General features: G+C 31.0%; 1 protein-coding gene, 1 long non-coding RNA gene and 1 pseudogene across 4 annotated transcripts; 2 read left to right on the top strand and 1 right to left on the bottom strand.

Annotated features, from left to right (window-relative positions):
* The first annotated feature begins 2,687 nt into the window (after positions 1-2,687).
* On the top strand, positions 2,688-3,880 carry LOC135149148 (uncharacterized). The gene is made up of 2 exons (XR_010287309.1): positions 2,688-3,468; positions 3,556-3,880. It is a non-coding gene; the product is annotated as an uncharacterized LOC135149148 (long non-coding RNA).
* A 5,865-nt stretch (positions 3,881-9,745) lies between these two features.
* Positions 9,746-11,015, top strand: LOC135149678 (divinyl chlorophyllide a 8-vinyl-reductase, chloroplastic-like; annotated as a pseudogene).
* Positions 11,016-19,037: 8,022 nt separating this feature from the next.
* LOC108200274 (acetyl-CoA acetyltransferase 1-like) lies at positions 19,038-22,854 on the bottom strand. 3 transcript variants are annotated; one of them, XM_064085618.1, is made up of 5 exons: positions 22,618-22,853; positions 20,403-22,514; positions 19,796-19,906; positions 19,650-19,691; positions 19,038-19,494 (listed from the first exon to the last, which is right to left on the bottom strand). In XM_064085618.1, the coding sequence occupies exons 2-5, from the start codon at positions 20,469-20,471 to the stop codon at positions 19,393-19,395; spliced, it is 324 nt and encodes a 107-aa protein (XP_063941688.1). In that variant the 5' UTR covers positions 20,472-22,514; positions 22,618-22,853; the 3' UTR covers positions 19,038-19,392. The 3 variants fall into 3 exon arrangements, 2 of the variants coding, with proteins under 2 accessions (XP_063941688.1, XP_063941689.1); XR_010287974.1 differs by having other exon boundaries at positions 19,650-19,906; positions 22,458-22,514; positions 22,618-22,854; XM_064085619.1 differs by having other exon boundaries at positions 19,038-19,488; positions 20,403-22,854.
* Between the last annotated feature and the right edge of the window lie 273 nt (positions 22,855-23,127).

Raw genomic sequence — 23,127 nt, 5'->3', positions numbered from 1 at the left:
CTATGTAAAATTATATACTAATTATCATTTTATTATGTATTTGTATTTCAGATTGCTACGGAATATCATATTCCCTTACCAGTGGTTTCCAAATGTAGAGTACTATTTTTCAAGATATTGCACAGAGGGTTATGAGAATAACTTGTAAATCAATTTAGCATTTTAAGTAGTTGTCTTGTATATTTGTTCTCTAAATTTGTTTATTTTGTACAGGCCCATAGTGTTTTATTTCAGTTTAGCCCAATTATTAGTAGAATTATTTGTTGACCACATAAGGGCCTTTTCATGACCTCTTGTGTATAAATATTTTTACTTATAATATAAAATATAATTATGTTAAATTGAATTTAAATATTTATTATTATGTAATTATATGTTTTAGTTTGTAACAATGTTATCGATTCTTGAAGAAGTCTAATTTTCACAATCCCATATTTTAGTTTCCATATAAAAATGTTATCAATTTCGAGAACAAATATTTTCATCCACAATGATATCATTAAAAAGTTTATTTTTTTTTAAAAAATGTCCCACACTTACTTTGCTAAAATATGGGGAATCTAACATGGATGCTAGATTAATGAGCCGGTTACTATATATGTAACCTCCCATTTTCTAATTACAACAATTATTTATCATATTTATTATTTTTATCTGAAAAATGTTAATCTAGTTTTAGCTATTAATCAAAATATTTTTCATCTTCCATTTATACTACATACTTGGACATATGGTGAATTTTATTTTTCCTGAGATGGTTAATGAAAATCATTTATTTCTAATAGCACCACATAATATTATTTAGACTAATTAATTGTTCGATAGTAGCATATATGAAAATTATGTGATTGACCTTGCTAGTTTGAATTGCAAAAAGATTATAATTTACCATATTTTTTATGTGGCCGGGATGCAGGTTAGTTAGCATTTAATAGACCATTTTTATTTCAAAAAATTGGGTTGAGACAATTGACTTCGTGAATATTTTAATAACACATGTTGGTATATATTGGAGTAACAGGGTGTCTTGACTTCAACAAATATATTTGAAATTTCAATTGGTATATGAAATAAACTTGAATTGTCAAAGATTGTTCCATTTTTTTTGTTGACAATGGTTAGTCTTGTAATTGATTGATACAAAGATAGTTATCAATATATACTCAATTTGCCAAAACGTTCATTTACAATATTACAATAAGGCTTTGTGTATTAAAATATCATCATGAAGAGATAAGCGTGATTTATATAAATGAGAACTCCTGATCGAGTTAATTACCTATAAGTGGAGTGGACTAAAGAAAAGTTCTTCGCGCCAATGGAGACGAGACTCGGTGGTTCATGAGAATCAAGCTAAAATAGGACATAGTGACTATAACACACGTGATGATCCAGATGAGAACCATATGATCCATATCAAACTAGGAAAACCTCAAGTAGCGAAAGATTGAAGTCCAAATTTTGTATGTAATCATGCTTGAATTTGTATGATCACACTAGCTTTTATGGTATATTTACTTTTAATTTATTGTAGAATTTTATGTACCTAAATAAACAACATGATGATGATGATGCAAGAGTATTTCTTATTGAACTAAAATAGTTGAGAGTATTCTCTTATTTTCTTTTAAAATTAATGCTTTATGAAGTCAAAGTATTTAAGGATTTTTCTTTACATGATTAATACTTGTTTTTACTAAACTTTGGTTATGCTACTATTTAATTAATCCCGATTTTGTATGAACGGTAAATATAAATGCTATAACAAAATATGGTGGTATAATTAATCAATCTTCAACATTAGGGGTGGTATACTAGAAATAGGAAAAATGGACGGTATCACATATAATCAGTCTAGAAATTTTCAATTTAAAGATGTTTAGTGTATATCAAAAGGGACAATATTTTGCAGATATCCATAAGTTTAAAGGGAATATGTTGTATTAAGCTATAAGATAATATTGTATGTCTAGTCAACTTTCAACATTTATAGAGCGAAACTTGACAAATATCAAAACCATAATATTTTGCTAACATCTTTAAACCAAAACTCCCTATCCATTTTAGAGTTGACATGGAGATAATATAACTCATTCCATGTATAACTCATGGACAGCTTAATTAAATAAACATTAATGCAAACTGTGGTCCTTACATAGACGAGTCACACACTGCACAAGAACCTAAAAAGCAATACAATGCATAAAACATAAAGGGAGCCTGCCCTAGCTAAAAGCCAATCTTAATATTTTGATGAATCAATGGCGTGGTGATTTGTTTATCTTCGTGAGACAGTAATGATGTAGAGGATGATCAGAAATGATAGCACCATGGAGGAAAAGATTGAAGTTAAAACGGAGAATCCAATGTGTCGACAGTAGGAATCATAGACATTGCAGATCTTGTGCCATCCTACATTTGAGTTTCCTTTGAGTCCTAAGTAGGCTACTTCACCTGCTACTAAAATACCTAAGAGTAGGTGAGCAAAACAATGCAATATATGGTTAATAGATATTATTATACATGATGTCTTATAACTGTGTAGGGATATGGAGATTTTCCATCACTTACCACATCTACGGAGAAAACACATGACATCAACTTTGTTGATGTTGTAGAACGTTTCACGAGTGCAAAGAAAGATAAGATGTTAGTAATTATGCTGTAGAAGCAAGTCACTCAGCTTTCAGATTTCTTCAACTCTTCTTTCTACTCTGCTTCATACCTATATATATAAGGAAGAAGAGTGGTATTAATATTAAGTAATGTCTTCCATTAACCCCGAATCACAATCAATGGCTCAAGATCATAAAAAGAATGGTCATGGCAGCTATAAACAAGAGAATTATGTGAGGGTCATTGAAGTCGTGCTGAGGTTCATTTTGTTCTTAACAACTTTAGCTCCCGTTATACTCCTTGCCACTAATAAGCAAACGGTGTTTTTTCGAATACCGTTCCCTCCTTATGGAATGTCAGTTTCTGCTAAATTACTACTATGCCTGCCTTGGTGTAAGCTCTTTACAAGCAAATTTGTTTCATCTTCGTCGGAATGTTACTTGTTCTTTCAAACGGTTTCTTTCGACATGATTTTGCTAGTTAAAATATCATGTAGATGCAGGGGCGGATATAGGAAGAGGCACGGGGGACACTTGTCCCCCTAAATTTTTCTTCTTTTTTTTTACCATTCTAAATTTTGCAAAATTTAAAAATATATAGGTGTTTTCTAAAAATTTGCTTAGTGCCCCATAAAGTTCGAATCCTAGATCGGTCCCGGTGTAGATGGGATATTCATGTATATATCACCGATATGAGCAGTTTTGCTAGCTAGAGAGTAACAAAAGCATTACTCAATGCTGTGGCATAGGTATGAAATCTCAGCGCTTTCGGTGGCTCTTATCCCTTTTATCTTTCATGAAGGGAGCAAAAAGATCAGCAAAACTAACGTTTACTATTTTTGTGATGGATTCGGTAAGGTTTCCCACTTCTCTATTTCAAATTAATGGAGTTTATAGTATTTTTATAGAAATTATTTTTTTTAACAAATATGTGGCACAGCTACTAGTTGGGATCGTAGCAGCAGCAGCAGGAACAGGAGGAGAAGCTGCTTACATAGGACTTAGAGGAAACAAAGCTGCAAAATGGCCCAAGATCTGCACTGTCTATGATACCTTTTGTCTCCATGTCGGATTCTCTTGCCTCATTTCAAGCTTTACAGCCATGACACTAATATCGCTTATTGTTCTCTATGTTTTTACCCTTTTACCTTGATCAGAACTACTGATATACTTCTAAACTGCCGTGTATCTTTACATCATGTTGCTTTTCCTTTATGTTTTAACATTTTAGCCTTCAGTTATGTTCTAATGATATTTTGATTTGAGGTGGTTGTGTCAAAGTTCTTGTACAACTCATTTTATTCCAAAAATAACTTGAATAATATAGATTTGGACTACCGATTTAGTTTTACTCAACTTCTATTACATCAGAAATTTGAAAGTCATATTTATTTTGAATATGAGTACTTCTATAAAATTTGTAACTACTTTTTCATGTCAAATTTCATATATTATTTGAGATTAGTTATACCACATGAAAAAGATTTATATGGATATATATTATTATTATTTAAAAATAAATATGTATATTGCTTACATAAAACAGATAGTGGATTTGTTTCTGTCTTTTGTTGAATCTTTTTCACGGCTCGATAGATAATTTGATAAGCCAATGATTTTTTTTTTCCGTGTTTCAGAATACGGTTAACCAACATGTTAACTAATCGATTACGATAAATTGGATCGGATTCTGCTGTTTTTTCTTCTGCAGTACCTCGACGTGACATGAGCGTGAAGGGGGTTCAAGATTCGGTTTTTTTTTATAAGGGCTAAAATCACTTATTTTGGCTTTTAAAATCACTTATTTTGGCTTTTTTACTCCATATTGTAGGGTGGATCTCGAAAGATATGAAAGATCTCCCTCCAAACCGTACATATGACTTTCATCGGATACGGCTTTGCACAGAATTCTATATGTATCTATGAAATCGAGTATGGAACTCTGTTTACTCACTTTAAATTGAGTATCCATTTCCCTCCTTTCCTGCTAGGATTGGAAATCCTGTATTTTTAGTCTTTGGGTTTCCAAAATAGAGTAAAAAGAAGTGCTTCGAACCACTGCTACTTAACTCAGATCTATATATATTCTAAAAAAGTCGAGGTATTTAAATTTAATGTTATAATTCTAAATTTTGTGTAAACAAATAGGAATATAGATCTAACATAGTAATATTTAATTTTTACTAAAAAACAATAATTTTTATTCATGATGTTGCTGAGGGGCTTCAATTTTTCTTTGACATTAGGCCTGATAAGTTCCATCCCAACAAAATATAATTATTTCGGTGCTATGGAAGAAATGATGTATTGTTACATGATTGCTAAGGGGTTTGTAAATTCCCATTCTGTGAGCTAGCTGCTTGCGGAAAAAGCGAAAGTGGCTTGTGTGTTATCAGTATTTGCTCCTTGTACAGAGATAGCTGACTTGCATGCTATATTGATATGTTTTCTGACTTCGATGGGTGAGTTCTCAAGAATACCTAGCGCACAAATTTTTTTGATATCTATTTTTTTAACCGACTACATATGTACAAATTGCAATAATGTTTGTATATTATGAGTTTGGACATCATCAACTCAGATTTATGATTACGTTATCAAATCTTAAACAAAGAGAGATTATTGGAAATACTAAGTTGATGATGTGAATATATATGTATTTATAAAACTCGGTTATTCTACTAATTTTATATAGTCGGTTATTCGTAGAAATTTAATATTTAAAAACAAAAATTTGTCTAAAAATATTTGTATGCAAAATTAAGATTTCTTCTTTTTCAATGAATTATTAAATAAATATTTAAAGTGTACACACATATATATTGTAAAAATATTATTTAGTAATGAATATTATAAATTATTTGTGAATTTATAAACTCATCCATGTATATGCCACAAGTATACTATAAATGCGAATACATTTGAACAAATTAATACTATAAAATTAACTACTTATGATTCACTTATTTTCTAACACAAGTATAATATAATAATTGGTTTTTAATAATATTAATTTTGCCACACTAACTAACCTAAAAAAAAGCATATAATGGGCCTAAATCAATTGGGATATGTAATGGACCTAACAATTTTGCACCTAGTTTGACTTGTGCATTATGTAGTTGGGCTTGGTGGGCTGTGTCATTTATCCACCTCCTAGCACCTTCAGGTGTGTTCCAGAAATTTCCTATGTATCTAGAAATTTCCTATGTATCTATATAAACACTCCATTGTATTGGTGATTAAGTTATATAAACCTTTCTCTCATTATTGTTTCCGTTTTAACACCACCGTCAAAAACATCAAAAACATTCAAAGTGTGTATTATTTGTTATTCCTTCTCCATCCATTTGCTCTTCAAAATTTTATGGTATGTGTTTATGTATATGTATGATTATATTATCCATTTGATAGATTTGTGTGTGTATGTATATGTATATGGACATTCATATTAATAAAGAAATAATGCTTATCTATTTTAATACCAACTCATAAAAAACCCCTTATAAAATGTTTTTTCATTTTCTTGGGAAGAATATAATTTTAATTCTTGATAAATGAAAACAGTAGTCAATTATGCCTCTTAGCTTAAATAGGATATTGATGAAAATATAAATATATAGTTGCAATTATTTGACATGGTGTGAAGATATCATATTGATATTATCGATGAGCCTATAATTATGGATCTAAAATTATGTAGTTATTACTCTTCCTATGTAACTCCACTCCGCTCAAATTTTTGATATTTAAAATTTTTCTATCGTCATTACAGTTACTTATCAAATATGTTAAACAAAATTATAAACTGATTTTTTCTCAGGTAACTATAACCTTCCACTACGATCTTTATAGACAATGAAGAATATGCTCCAACCAAATATCAGGTATGAATTCCAATTTTAATGACATGCTTATCAATATATAAATTTTAATAATAAATTAAAATTAGTTTTGAATTGCTTGTATATAGTAGAATCACACACACATATATATAAAATCATAATAAAATTTTATCTGTGCATTATCTAAATAATAATCATGCATCTAAGTTCTTTCTTTTTCATGTTTCATGGTACAGAGCTCTTGCACTCGATATTCTCAGTGTGAGAGAAGAAAATTGGAGCTACTGGTATAACATATCTAATTAGTATATATTCTTGACTTAGCTATGTAAAATTATATATTAATTATCATTTTATTATGTATTTATATTTCAGATTGCTACGGAATATCATATTCCCCTACCAGTGGTTTCCAAATGCAGAGTACTATTTTTCAAGATATTGCACCAAGGTTACGAGAATAACTTGTAAACCAACTTAGCATTTTTAGTAGTTGTCTTGTATATTTGTTCTCTAAATTTGTTTATTTTGTACAAGCTCATAGTGTTTTATTTCAGTTTAGCCCAATTGTTAGTGGAGTTATTTGTTGACTACATAAGCGCCTTTTTATGACTTCTTGTGCATAAATATTCTTACTTATATTATAAAATATAGTTATGTTAAATTGAAGACACCAATTTAAATATTTATTATTATACAATTATATGTTTTAGTTTGTAACAATATTATTGATTCTTGAAGAAGTCTAATTTTCACAATCCCATATTTTAGTTTCCATATTAAAATGTTATCAATTTCGAGAACAAATATTTTCATCCACAATGATATCATTAAAAAGTTTTTTAATTTTTTTAAAAATGTCCAGCACTTACTTTGCTAAAATATGGGGAATCTAACATGGATGCTAGATTAATGAGCCGGTTACTATGTAACCTCCAATTTTCTAATTACAACAATTATTTATCATATTTATAATTTTTATCTGAAAAATGTTAATCTAGTTTTAGCTATTAATTAAAATATTTTTCATATTCCATTTATACTACATACTTGGACATATGGTGAATTTTATTTTTCCTGAGATGGTTAATGAAAATCATTTATTTCTAGTAGCACCACATAATATTATTTAGACTAATTAATTGTTCGATACTAGCATATATGTGATTGACCTTGCTAGTTTGAATTGCAAAAAGATTATTATTTATCATATTTTTTATGTGGCCGGGATGCAGGTTAGTTAGCATTTGATGGATCATTTTTATTTCACAAGAATTGGGTTGAGATAATTGGCTTCATGAATATTTTAATAACATATGTTGTCTATATATTGGAGTAACATGGTGTCTTGACTTCAACAAATATATTTGAAATTTCAATTGGTACCTGAAATAAACTTGAAATTGTCAAAGATTGTTCAATTTTTTTGTTGAAAATGGTTAGTCTTGTGATTGATTGATACAAGGATAGTTATCAATATATACTCATTTTGCCAAAACGTTCATTTACAAGATTACAATAAGGGGTTTGTGTATTAAAATATCATCATGAAGAGATAAGCGTGATTTATATATATATGAGAACTCCTGGTCGAGTTAATTACTTATAAGTGGAGTGGACTAAAGAAAAGTTCTTCGCGCCAATGGAGACGAGACTCGGTGGTTCATGAGAATCAAGCTAAAATAGGACATAGTGACTATAACACACATGATGATCCAGATGAGAACCATATATGATCCATATCAAACTAGGAAAACCTCAAGTAGCGAAAGATTGAAGTCCAAATTTTGTATGTAATCATGCTTGAATTTGTATGATCACACCAGCTTTTATGGTATATTTACTTTTCATTTATTGTATAATTTTATGTACCTAAATAAACAACATGATGATGCAAGAGTAAAATATTTCTTATTGAATTAAAATAGTTGAGCTTATCCTCTTATTTTCTTTTAAAATCAATACTTTATGGAGTCAAGATATTTAAGAATTTTTCTTTACATGATTAATACTTGTTTTTACTAAACTTTGGTTATGCTACAATTTAATTAATCCCGATTTTGTATGAACGGTAGATATAAATACTATAACAAAATATGGTGGTATAATTAATCAATCTTCAACATTAGCGGTGGAATTACTAGAAATAGGAAAAATGGACTGTATCACATATAATGAGTCTAGAAATTTGCAATTTAAAGATATTTAGTGTATATCAAAAGGGACAATATTTTGCAGATATCGATAAGTTTAAAGTGAATATGTTGTATTAAGCTATAAGATAATATTGTATGTCTAGTCAACCTTCAACATTTATAGAGTGAAACTTGATAGATATCAAAATCATAATATTTTGCAAACATCTTTAAACCAGAATTCCCTATCCATTTTATAGTTGACATGGAGATAATATAACTAATTCCATGTATGACTCATGGACAGCTTAATTAAATAAACATTAATGCAAACTGAGGTCCTTACATAGATGAGTCACACACTTTACATAGATGAGTCACACACTGCCGGAGAAGCTAAAAAGCAATACAATGCATAAAACATAAAGGGAGCCTGCCCTAGCTAAAAACCAATCTTAATATTTTGATGAATCAATGGCGTAGTGATTTGTTTATCTTCGTGAGACAGTAATGATGTAGAGGATGATCCAATGTGTCGACAGTAGGAATCATAGACATTGCAGATCTTGTGCCATCCTACATTTGAGTTTCCTTTGAGTCCTAAGTAGGCTACTTCACCTGCTGCTCCAGTTGCTGAAGCTAAAATACCTAAGAGTAGCTGAGCAAAACAATGCAATATATGGTTAATAGATATTATTATACATGATGTCTTATAACTGTGTAGGGATATGGAGATTTTCCATCACTTACCACATCTACGGAGAAAACACATGACATCAACTTTGTTGATGTTGTAGAACGTTTCACGAGTGCAAAGAAAGATAAGATGGTAGTAATTATGCTGTAGAAGCAAGTCACTTAGAGAACAGCTGACGAATATCTGAAAATAAATCCGTGTTGGTTGAGGGTCATAAGCAAGAAACATATCTTTGCATTAACACAAACAAGAGAACATTTCGGTTTGCTTACTGGTCACTAGAGCTACAAGTGATGTTAGGGATGTTGCAAACAAGAAGACCCTCAATATCACATCATGCAACACAAACTTGCTAGTTGTAGTACTGGCCTGACTATTCTTCTCAAGCTCTAGTACCACTGCTGGGCTGATTGAGGCCATGGATATTTTACTGTAAAACAAGAATGGATGCGAATGAGGTTGTGAAGATTTGTGAATAACTTGGAGCTATGGATCAGTATTTATAGGAGTGTTCTCTGAATGGCTAGACAGTGAATGTTCTCATGTTATCAACTTAGCTTAATTAAAATATTAGAACAAGAACACACATGAGTCAATTGTATGACTGTAATAATTTCAAGGTTAAATCGCACTAGGAGTAAAGTAATTCGCTTCTGGCAGCTGCAGTTCTGTTTAAATAATTGTAAAATTAAGAGAAACATATTCAAATTGCAGTCAAAATTTCCGTATAATAAAATGGTATCATCTTAAGAGAAAGAAACCCACGTAACACATCAATTTTGAATAGGGTTTTCAAAGTTCAAATGTTTAAACAACAAAAATAAACTCTAAGTATATGGGTTAAAGATTCTTCGAGAATTGATTACGAGGCCATGAAGAATAGTTTAGTTGCTGGGAAGAAGTATGGGGCTTCACATTTTGTTTTGTTGTCAGCAATTTGTGTGCAGAAACCGCTTCTTGAGTTTCAGCGTGCTAAGCTGAAGTTTGAGGCTGAGTTGATGAAAGAAGCGGAGGAGGATAATGGGTTTACGTATAGTATTGTTAGGCCAACAGCGTTTTTTAAGAGTTTAGGAGGACAGGTTGAATTGGTGAAGGATGGGAAGCCTTATGTGATGTTTGGGGACGGGAAATTGTGTGCTTGTAAGCCCATGAGTGAGGCGGATTTGGCTTCGTTTATTTCGGATTGTGTGTTGAGTGAAGATAAGATAAACCAGGTTTTGCCGATTGGTGGACCTGGGAAGGCTTTGACACCATTAGAGCAAGGAGAGATGTTATTTAGGCTTGTTGGAAAAAAACCTAATTTTATCAAAGTGCCGATTGAGGTGATGGATTTTGCTATCGATCGGGGTTCTTGATTTCCTTGTCAAGATATTTCCTGGAATGGAAGATGCAGCTGAGTTTGGGAAGATTGGAAGGTATTATGCTGCTGAGAGTATGTTAATTTTGGATCCCGAGACGGGAGAGTACAATGCTGACAAAACCCCAAGTTATGGAAAGGACACACTGGAAGAGTTCTTTAAAAGAGTACTTAGAGAAGGGATGGCTGGTCAGGAATTGGGGGAGCAAACGATATTCTGAATGCCATATGTTTTTGAAGATTAAATACTTGTCTAGTTATGTAAGTTGCAAGTCAGTGTCTTCCAAGGTATGCGGCTTTCTAATTTGATACTGGTAATGTAAAAAGTGAGCATATTTGAATGTATATCCTGTACCCGGAAAATAATTATGCGCTTGCCTTGCTTCCATAGTTGCTGCAAATATTTCAGAAAAGTTTTACTTGGTTTAGATTACTATCAAATTATAGCTGAGAGTTTTAGTTGCATTCAAATATTTTTTCATTTATATGCAACTCGTACTCTCGTAGTAGTTTTTGGTTCTTTGTTGATGCTCTAAACTCTAAAGTGAATTATGATCATGCTTCCAAATGAAACTTCTATATCTGATTGGGGACTTTGTTGGTTTGAATTTTATTTGTTAGATTTATGTTGTGTTCCATCAAATTGAAGCCTTGAGCAACTTGAACTAAATAGAAACATATGTTTAGCCTGCTACATGTCACAACCTTCACACACACAAAAAAAAAGCATTGAAGCCTATGTTTGCTGATTTCCCAGGTTTACTTGCTGGGTTGGCTGAATTTGCACGCCATGTAATTGTTACCTGATATAGTTTACTAACCCATTCTCAGGCCGCTTGATATAGGTTAGCTAGTTTTTAGTGGCAGCTGAAATACTTCAATTATATGTAACTCGTAGTTAGTTTCCGGTTCTCCGTTAATGCTCTAAAGTGAATTATGATTCTGCTTTCTGAATGTAACTTCTCTTCTGAATTGCACACTTTGTTCAAGTTTGTTGGATTAAAGTTTCACTATTAGATTTATATTGTCTCACAAAGTTGAAACCTCGAGCAACTTAAACTTAAGCAAAATTTGCACGCCATATGATTGTTTCTTGGTAGAGTTTACTAATAAATTCATTCCCTCTAGTGTATAATGCTAGTACCTTGTATTAGGCAAAATAATAAAGTTTATTCTTGATGCAGCAATTGCTTTACTTGAAGTCGGTGTTACTCTGTTCATTTATGAAGAAGGATGATGGGATTCTCGAGTAAAACTAATAGCATTAGAGAAAATCTATGGGTATTCTTGTCGTTTTTTACATGAGCCAGAACCAAAGCCAGAAAATTGGAACCACTGGTTAAGAAGTAGTGTGGGTGCGTGCTTATATACAGTAAGACATGGATAAAATAATACCGGATGTAATAACCAGGATTAAGTTATTCTTTTCCTCGTCCCCAACATAGTAGATGTGTTTTATAATCTTGATAAAGTAATAAACTCTCATCTTATCACATGACTATAGTTTTTTAAACAAGGTTAAATTCACAAAATTGGTTATAAAATTTAGTACAAAATCATATGACAATTGAGCTGGAATGTTTTAATTGGTACTATTAATACATATAAGAGCTTTATCTCAATTAAAACTTAACACATACTAATAAAATAGCATGAGCTTGTACAAAGTAAACAAACTTAAGGAATACATATACAAGACACCGACTGAACATGCTAAATTGGTTTACAACTACTTAATTATTCCGAGAACCCTTTCATGCAAAAAAAAAAAAAAAAAAAAACCATTCTGAGAACCAATGGTGTGGGAATAAAAATATTCCGCAGCAATCTCAAATAAAAATACATAATACATTGTAATTAAAATATAGTTGTACATAGCTGAGTTAAGAATATATACTAATTACCAGTAGCCCTTTTCTAGCACACTTAGAATATCCCGTGCAAGAGCTCTAACAACTATGAATAACGTACCATGAAAAAGAAAGAACTTACATGATTATTATTTAGATAATGCATGTATACAATTTTATTAAGAGTATATATATGTGCAGGGGGGATCCAGGATTTCAGCTCTACCTGGGTTAGAAAAAATCCCTGTGTTAAAGTATTTTAGCTCTTATTCTTTAAAATTGACATATATTTACACTTTTTTTGAAAAAATATAGGTGCCAACATAAAATAATTTATTAAAATAATTAAAACTCTACTTGAAATTATGCTCATTATATACTTATATATAATAAGCGCATGGTCCTCTGGTCCAAAAGCTTATCATCCGTTGGATTTTATATTGAACAAATAATTGGAAAATTAACTTCTGTCTACAAGACAACTGATATCACCTTGCATATTTATAATTCCTTTTCTGAATCCAAAACAAATTCTGTCTTTCACGTGTATATGATTTTTTTAATCCCAAATAAATATTTTCTACCAGTTTTATTCGTAGAATCATATAAATCTCACCGTCACAATTTTTTTATAATATATTTTAAAATTAATAAGCCGGATTTATGTGATTAGCAAATAGAAAAACTTTTTCTTAATCCAAAATAGATTCTACCTTCTTATTGCATGTTTATGATTCCTTTTCTTAATTCAAAAACAAATTATGTTTATCAATTTTAATTTAGAACCATATAAATTTTTTGAAAAATATTTAAATCACAACAAATTATGTTTATCAATTTTAATTTAGAACCATATAATTTTTTTGAAAAATATTTAAATCATATTATAAATTTTTTTATTTTTTTGTAATACATGTCCTCTCTTTAACCAGCTAAACCAACCCTTGCGGGCTATTTAAATCACACTATAATAATTCTAATATAAAATAAATTTATAAATATAATCTATTAAGAGTTGACAATAACGTATTCCACTCAAAATATATTAAAATTTGACAAAAAAAATTTAATACTTTGGCAGGGTACATACGAGAAAAAGAATGGCTTCATTACAATAGTTTATTTGAAACCATTAATGGCCTTGATGATGTATTCACCACAGTTCTAACTTACAAACAAATTATAATTTCGAATTTTATTTTATTGAAAATTTTAATTTATTATTTATAAATTAAATTTCTTCACACCATTTAAAATATATTTAAAAAATTTATAAATAATTAAAAAGCTCCCGTGCCTTGCACGGGCTATAAGCTAGTTTAAATTATACTGAGAAATAAATAATAAACATAAAAAACTTTTGTTCAGGAAGTACAGCTTATTACAGCTTATTAAATTTAACAATATATATATATATATATATATATCATATATATATTAGATTTAACAAAATATATATTATTAATAAAAATATATAAAACTTATTAGATTTAACAAAATATATATACTCCCTCCGTCTCTTATTACTTTTCCTGTTTGCCCTGGACACGTTTGCCAACACACACTTTCTATCATTAATATTTTTAGTTTCATATTAGTATTAAATATAAAAATTTCACCGTAATAAAGTTTTCATAAATAAAAATCCAACAATATCACTCATCACTATATTTGGTCTTATAGATTTGGTGTAAATTAATCATTTGTCTCATGTTATAAATTGTCCCGACATTTCAAACGAGCAAAGTAAAATGAAACGGAGGGAGTATTATATATATATATATATTAGATTTAACAATATATATATTATTATTAATACATACACTAAGCAATTATTAAATAAAGTTTTTATAAAAATATACCAGGATACATTAAATCAAAAGTTGTTGAGGAGTTGTTTCAAAAAAAATGTTGAGGAGCTAACTGTGATTCTATTCAACAATACATATACCAGTTTTCATCTAACAAAAAAAGTTATTAATTTTAACAAACAAAACATCAAAATGTGCTCACACGCATGCTTTTTGGGCCATCCCAGTAGTGTAATGGACAGTAGGGGAGAGCATGGGCCGGTTCGGCTCGGTTTCGGGATAAAACCGGAACCGGAATCATATATCCTCGGTTTTTAAAATCGAAAACCGCAACCGCCGGTTCGGATTCGGTTTAAAATACCCCGGTTCGGTTATAATCGGTTCGGTTTCGGTTACAAAATCGGCAAACTTTTTTTATATATAAACTCTTTAATCTTATTATTATTAATGTAAAACTTAACTATGACTGTCAAGTTTTACAAGGAAGCATGGTATAATACAACTATCTATATACAGTCTGGTTCATATACATGTTGTACCCCAGAATGATAGAATGGCAGAATAAAAAAAAAATACCACATTGTGTGTGCAATGGAGTAGCACAACAGACTATTCTGTTGGAATTTGAAATTGTATTATAAGTGTAGACCAAATGAATGTTAAACTATTGGACTTGCACGGTGTATTATACAAGCTTAAATGAATTAAAATTGGACCAACTTATTATATATGATACATTTATATATTTGTAATCATTTTTTAAATTCATATAAATTATATATATATATATATATATATTTATATATTTAATTATTTAAATAGTCGGTTCGGTTCGGTTTTAACCAATAACCGGAACCGAACCCATAACATCGGTTCGGTTTTTAATTTTTCAGTTTTTATTTCGGCTCGATTTTTATCGGTTTTTTACTGGTTTCGGTTCGGTTTCGATTTTTTTCCGTTTTTTGCTCAGCCCTAATGGACAGGGCTGAGCTTTACCTCCTCACAACTATTAATGGTTAAAAAAAATGTTTCAATAATCTTACCTGGGCTTTAGCCCACCCTAGCCTAGCGGTAGATTAATATGTGTGTGTGATTGTACTATAAACAACATTCAAAACTAATTTTATTTAATTTATTAAAGTTTATGTATTAATAAGCATGTCATAAAATTAGTATCCATAGCAATTTCTTCATTGTTTAAGAAGATTGTAATGGAAGGTTATAGTTACCTGACAAAATATCATTTTATAATTTTGTTTAACATATTTGATAAGTAACTGTAACGACATTAAAAAATTTTTAAATATCAAAAATTTGAATTTAATTACATAGGAAGAGTAATAATTATATAATTTTAGATTTATAATTATAGGCTCATTGATAATATCAAAATGATATCTTCACATCATGTCAAAATAATTGCAACAATATATTTATATTTTCAAATCTTGTTTAAGCTAAGAGGCACAATTGACTGTTTTATTTTTCATGAATTAAAATTATATTTTTCTCAAGAAAATGACAAAAAAATATTTTAAAAAGGGGCTTTAAGAAGTGTTGTTATTAGAATAAGCACTATTTCTGTATTAATATGAATGTCCACACACACACATCTATCAAATGGATCACACAATCATACAGATACATATACATATACAAGAATCATATATAAATACATACCATAAAGAGCAAATGGATGGAGAAAGAATAACAAAAAATACACACCCATCATCACATGGATAATACAATCATGCCAATAAGGATCAATAGATGGAGAAAGAATAACAAATAATCCACACATTTGAATATTTTTGGTAGTGGTGTAAAACGACAATAACAATGAGAGAAAAGTTTATATAACTTATTTTAGTGTTTACGATATTATATTCATCACCTATAAAATGGAGTGTTTATATAGATACACAAGAAATTTTCTGTAACATACAGAAGGTGCTAGGAGGTGGATGGAAAGCCAAGCAACCCAACTACATAATGCACAAGTCAAACTAGGCGCAAAATATTTAGGTCCATTACATATCCCATAGGATTTAGTCTCATTATATACTTTTTTTTAGTTTAGTTAGTGTATGAAAAATAATATTACTATAGACAAATTATTATATTATACTTGTCTTGGAAAATAAAAGAATTGCAAGTATTTACTTTTAAATTATTAATTTGTTCAAATTTATTCACATTTATAATATTAGTATACTTGTGGCATATACATGGAGGAGTTTGTAGATTTACACGTAATTTATAAAATTCATTAATAGATAATATTTCTGCAATATATATATGTGTATATTTCAAACACTTATTTAATAATTCAATAAAAAGAGTAAAAATCTTAATTTTGCATACAAATATTTTTAGACAAAATTTTGTTTTGAATTATTATTTAAAATCTAAATTGATTAATATGGCACTGTTCGAAATTTAATATTAAATATAATTTCAGTTTGAAACCTTCAAATCTTTGCATGGTGTACAATGAATGTTTATATATATGTGTGTGTGTACGTATGATGTTAGCAGGTGCATGTGATAATTCAACAAATAATCCTTCTACATATATTACTAATAAATATTTCGATCTATCAATAAATAAATAAAAATTTAGTTTTTATCAAACTATATAAAATAAATTGAGTACATAGATTTTGATTGTTGTAATAGAATTATGAACTCTATGCATAAGTTTTTGAATCTGGGTAAATCTTACTCATGAGGATATTCTTGTATTCTCTTTTTAGCTTATATTTCACTTGTATCAATCAGATTAATTGTGGACTCTACTTATATAGACAAAAGGGGTGTGAATGGATGGGCCTAGAAAATTTGAAAGCCCGATTAAGCCCAACAAGGGAGTATGAAAGCTTGGAAGAAGGATCTAGAATAACCCGTTCAAATTCCTCTCTCTCTCAGCAAATGTTCACTCTGTTCTTTTTTATACCAAACAGAACGTAAAAATGATGGACTAATGAAATTTGTCGAGAAGATGATTCTTTGTTTATTTTTTATGAAAAAAGAGGGTGACACTCATTCTCAAAATGGACCAAGCAAGCAAAAAAAGAACAAGAAACAAACCCTTCCTGATCGGGATTCCTACATGGAGATAAAAGAGTTGACCCCTAAGAAAACCTAAAGCTTCTCAAAAATTTGATACTTCATAACCCTATAAATACATTGTTACTCCTCAACTCATAACTATGTCTTGGCTTGATTCTCATTAGAAGGTTGATACACATGCTTCTTGTATAAGACATGTTATTACAAAATCTCAAGGTGTTACCGAATTAGTATAAATTTTGATTATATTATTTCTTCACATTCCCAACATGCAGAAGCTATATATGGTTTGTGGGTCTTGTCAAATTTTCAAGTACCAGCGGGTGGATGTTATGTTATCAGTTCTTCAAAAACCTCACGGTGTTTGAGAAATACCTTAATTTAGCTAATATTATTTCTTCAGCCATGTATTTAGTACACAATATAAATTATACTTATTTAATTTTATATAATACTCCTTGTATCACATTTTAAATGTCTCCTTTGAACAAATATCATAGATTATCATCCCTCTCTTTCAATGTTATCAATAATCTTTCAAAATCGTCCGATCTTATTTATTATATTTAATGTAGCCTCCTTTTAATACTATGTTAAACACGAAGCACTTGTAGAAGGGGTTGAATAAAAGTGATCAATTTTTCAATTTAGTTAACGAATATTGAAGCAACAGTAAATGGAATACCACAAGTAAAAAACAAACTATTTGTATTATATATGAACATGTACAAACTTTCCACATCAAGGTTTACACAAACCTTAGTAGCTGCTCTCTATAAACCCTAGCTCCTATTTAATACAAAACTTCAAGTATGACTCAAGAACCACACATCTTGCAGTGACAATAAAGAGTTATATATAAGCTACCTATCATCTAAAACAACAATGTTGATGTTTCCTTGAAGTTATTGGCTACTTCCTTTTCCACTACAACAGAAACAGCATCAGACAACGGTTTTTGCCCGTTGTCTGAGACCACGGTAAACTGTGGTCTATCGAGACGCCGTCTGATATGCGTATCAGACAACGGTGCGCACCGTTGTGTGATAGTCCTGAACACGATGGTTTACGTTAAAAAAATTGTTACGCAACACCCCGAACCAACAACGTTTTCTCTTAAACGTGGTGTTGTTAGATACTCTTCTTAACAATAGTTGTTTTCAAAAATGATGTTGTTAGAGAGGATATCCACAACAGTTTTAATAGTTAGCTAGACTTGTAGGTAAGAGGATCATACAACGAAATTTGAAGTAGAGATGCTCGTGTTTTACTCTCTATCACAACGGGTTTAGAGCACAAGAACACTTGTATAAAGACCCTTGTATCAATATTTTAACTTTTGCGGCAGTTGTGCGAAAGCTCTTGTACAATGATTTTTGTTCTATAAACGCTTGAAGAATATCCATTTAGACAATGCTTTTAGCTCTATTATTAACTTGTTTGTATGTCTCTTATACAACAATTTTATTTTCAAATTGTAGACTTTCACACAATGGTTTTCTTTTTCTTTTTCTTTGTGTTTGGTGATGTCATACAATGGTTTTCTTCCTGCCAATTCGTTGTCTTTTACATATTTGGACAATTGTTTCTGTTTCATTATCTTGTAAATCATTTGTTTGGACAATGGTTTTGTAATAAGAAATTAACAAGCTAGGCTAGAGAAACAATTCAAAAATTTGTAAACAAAACTTATCATTCCGAACTAATAAACACCATTACAACCAACCAAGTATATCATCAAATATCCACCAATATGTCACGTGAGGATGACAAATCCCAAATATCTAAATAACCTAAAGATATACAATAAACAAAACATAAATTAATCTACCTTTAATTGCAACCTCACCGAAAGTTAATCAACTTGGCCTTGTATATGAGTCAATATGTGTTTCTATAGCAGTGAGCGCTATCATTGGCTGCCTTGATGGTGCAAAATGGCATCTAGAGTTCATCTGTGACTTGGCAGATTGCTCACATGATTCTTCATTAGGATGGTTGGTTGGGTGATCATATTATATTGTTGGTGTTTGTCGCAAGGATTACTTGGGCTAAAGAAGCCGGGAATGCACAACTAAGGGCCTCACACTGGAAGATGACCAAGAGCTGTTTCTAAAGATGGAAAGAAGAGTCTTTAGACACCAATTGATGCTGTAATTTGATATTTTATGACACCAATTTGTAGGATGTACATACACACAATAACAAATTAAGTTATATTTGAACTACCAAGCAACTTTTAGTTATAATAGGTACATGGAACTCACTAGATCCAGGCCAAGCAACTTCTGGTTTGCAAGAGCCACAACCTGTAGGCAAAATATGATAATTTAAAATATGGGCAATCATACTTTCAGGCCTAGATATGGCCTACTAGTTAGATCAAATGAAACATATATGTTCAAAAGCTTACCGCAAAATCTTCATTGATTTCATAAAAATCAACTTGAGAAGCCTCTATGCCAGCATTATAAATAGCTTTTGGTATTGCAAGAATAAGAGATGTTATAAATAGCTCTGGAGACTAAAAAAGGAATGTCATGACTTAAATAATGAAACAGAGTAATATAACATTACACAATATTGCATGCATCTATTAATTACTATATAGTGGAGTTAAGAGCATCATATTCATAATATATTAGAAAGTACGTGAGCTACCTCACCATAACCTACAATCACTTTTAGTCCAAACTTCACCTTTAGTCCAAACATCATGACTCCTTTCTCTCCGGTGACTAAGACTAGTGCACCACCACCATCAGTGAATAATTGAACAATTCTATCTTACTATATATCTTAAAATGCTTTATTTATTTATTTATTTATTTGTTGTTGTATATGTAATTAAAAAGTTTTGGAATCAAGGGAAGAAACAAACTACAATTGGAATAAGTAAAATAAAGTAAAATTTATATTACTACATTCGATTTAGTGCTTAAGCAAAAGATATTAAGAACCAAAATAAGAATTAATCAATATATACTGGAAAAATGAACAAAAGAAGGTTTAAAGCTTACCATATCGTGCAATGACATTGCTCCCAAAAATTGTTCCATCAGGAGTTTCCAGTAAATGAACATATACATATTATACAAGAATCTTTAGATTGTTGGAGTTATATTTAATCCAAACATGTTTTTATATTTTATTTCAGTAAATAAATTGCTGATACGTTGCATGAAAGCACGATGTAGTCAGTAACGTAGTAATAGGAAGGTAGTGGATAGGTGATAGAGTTTGAATGAGACTAGGAAGTTAGTTTTGCAGTTTCCGAGGTTTCAGCCACCACCCTGGGTGTGCACAGTTGTATTGTTTTATTTGCGTTGTATTCAGTTCACTTTGTTTTTCAATGAAATAGAGGTACTCAGTTTTCCTCCATATTAAGTTTTTCTCTGCTAATATATTAGTTTGCTCGCTACATTTGGTATCAGAGCGAGGTTGTTTATGCCAAAATATATGCCGAGATTGATGACTATGGAGGCATCAAAAGTAAAGGAGGGAACAGTGAGTATAAACTATCCAATGTTGTCAAGATCCAACTACACGGCGTGGTCAATGAAGATGCAGGTCTTCATGGAAGCTCAGGGAGTTTGGGAGGCTGTGGAGCCTAGTGACCCGAAGGTGAACGTTGAAACACGGATGGATAAAATGGCGCTGGCTGCTATTTATCAAGGAATTCCAGAGGAGTTCATGTTAACTCTAGCCGGTAAGAAAACAGCTAAGGTGGCATGGGAAGCAATAAAGACTATGTGTATGGGGGCAGAAAGAGTTTAAGAGGCCAAGGTGCAGACACTCAAGGCTGAATTTGAGGCTTTGTCCATGAAGGAGACAGAGAGTTTGGACGAGTTTTACATGAAGCTAGGTGGTATTGTCACAAACATACGCACTCTGGGTGAACCGATGGAAGAGTCCTATGTAGTGAAGAAAATATTGTGTGTTGTCCCACACAAGTTTGTACAAATTGCTTCTACGATAGAACAATTTGGTAATCTTAAGTCAATGACTGTCGAAGAGACCATTGGCCGGTTGAAAGCTCATGAGGAGCGAGTACGTGGGTCTGAGGACAACAGTAATGAAGGAAAGCTGTTGCTGACACGATCAACCAGGGGTGCTTCGGACGGTTTTTCGAAGAATCGAGGCAGGGGTTCATTTCGTGGCAGAGGAAATTACAATGGCAGATCAGGTGGTGGTAGAGGAGCTCAAGGCAAAAATGAGTCCCAGAATTCACAGAGTCGAGATAAGAGTAAGATGAAGTGCTTTATTTATTTATTTATTTATTTGTTGTTGTATATGTAATTAAAAAGTTTTGGAATCAAGGGAAGAAACAAACTACAATTGGAATAAGTAAAATAAAGTAAAATTTATATTACTACATTCGATTTAGTGCTTAAGCAAAAGATATTAAGAACCAAATAAGAATTAATCAATATATACTGGAAAAATGAACAAAAGAAGGTTTAAAGCTTACCATATCGTGCAATGACATTGCTCCCAAAAATTGTTCCATCAGGAGTTTCCAGTAAATGAACATATACATATTATACAAGAATCTTTAGATTGTTGGAGTTATATTTAATCCAAACATGTTTTTATATTTTATTTCAGTAAATAAATTGCTGATACGTTGCATGAATGCACGATGTAGTCAGTAACGTAGTAATAGGAAGGTAGTGGATAGGTGATAGAGTTTGAATGAGACTAGGAAGTTAGTTTTGCAGTTTCCGAGTTTTCAGCCACCACCCTGGGTGTGCACAGTTGTATTGTTTTATTTGCGTTGTATTCAGTTCACTTTGTTTTTCAATGAAATAGAGGTACTCAGTTTTCCTCCATATTAAGTTTTTCTCTGCTAATATATTAGTTTGCTCGCTACATAGATGAACATCAAGTAAAACCCATTCACTCTTCCCCCTCTCTCTAGTAATCTCTTTCTTTCTTACTTAATCTTCCCCACCCTCTCCATTGATCTCTCCCCATATAATACATACCAAAAAAACACATCATATAAATATATGTATGAAAATGTAAGGACCCAAAATACATCAATTGAAACCCAAAAATACAACCCCATTTACCTTGATTTCAAGCCCCAATTGAAAGCTCTAATTTCACAAGCTGTAAAATCTAATCACCTGAAAAATCGAGATGCACGAACCAAATGAGTACAACATTGATAAATTAATTGAAATTAGTAGTGGTTAGAATTAATTTGTAGAAAACCCTTGAATTTAAAACCATGATTATTCCGGCATGAAGATGAAAATTCAGATCTGAGTTGAAAACGCAGATGAATACGTCACTCCTTCATCTAATTACTCTTCTCTCACTCAGTCAAGAACGATTAAGTGTGAGGGTGAAGTGAGTCGCGAGCAGTGTGGGAGGGTGAGGGGAGACGAAGGAGAAGATAGAAAATTTGGGGGTACTGAATAATTTTGGGATATGAGTGTTGTTGTGTGGGAGGGAATAACCCCGCTCAATTTTTCACCGGGAGAGATGTGCAATTTTGTTGGAAATATTCTTTTATTTCTTGTTTAAATAATATTAAGTACTTAAAAATATAATAAAATAGTATTAGTGTGTGTTTTATGTTACGATTTAAGACATACTCAATAGGAGTTTTGTTATCTATATTATTATCACTGTATTAATTATCAATTATTTTTTATGATGATCGATAAGGATGTTAAGATCTATCAACATTAGTCACGTATAAAAAAATTAAATTTTTTAGGGGAATTATCTTGT

The sequence above is a fragment of the Daucus carota genome, chromosome 9, assembly GCF_001625215.2.
Source record: "Daucus carota subsp. sativus chromosome 9, DH1 v3.0, whole genome shotgun sequence".
Lineage (NCBI taxonomy): Eukaryota > Viridiplantae > Streptophyta > Magnoliopsida > Apiales > Apiaceae > Daucus > Daucus carota.
Note: the sequence above shows the minus strand (reverse complement) of the source record. Positions and strands in the feature narration are given on the sequence as shown.

Coding starts and splice junctions, on each gene's coding strand:
- LOC108200274 (XM_064085618.1), bottom strand. CDS start 20,471: ATGTATATGTTCATTTACTGGAAACTCCTGATGGAACAATTTTTGGGA. Junction 19,907..20,402: donor CAATGTCATTGCACGATATG/GTAAGCTTTAAA, acceptor TTCCTTTTTTAG/TCTCCAGAGCTATTTATAAC. Junction 19,495..19,649: donor AGTTGCTTGGCCTGGATCTA/GTGAGTTCCATG, acceptor TTCCATCTTTAG/AAACAGCTCTTGGTCATCTT.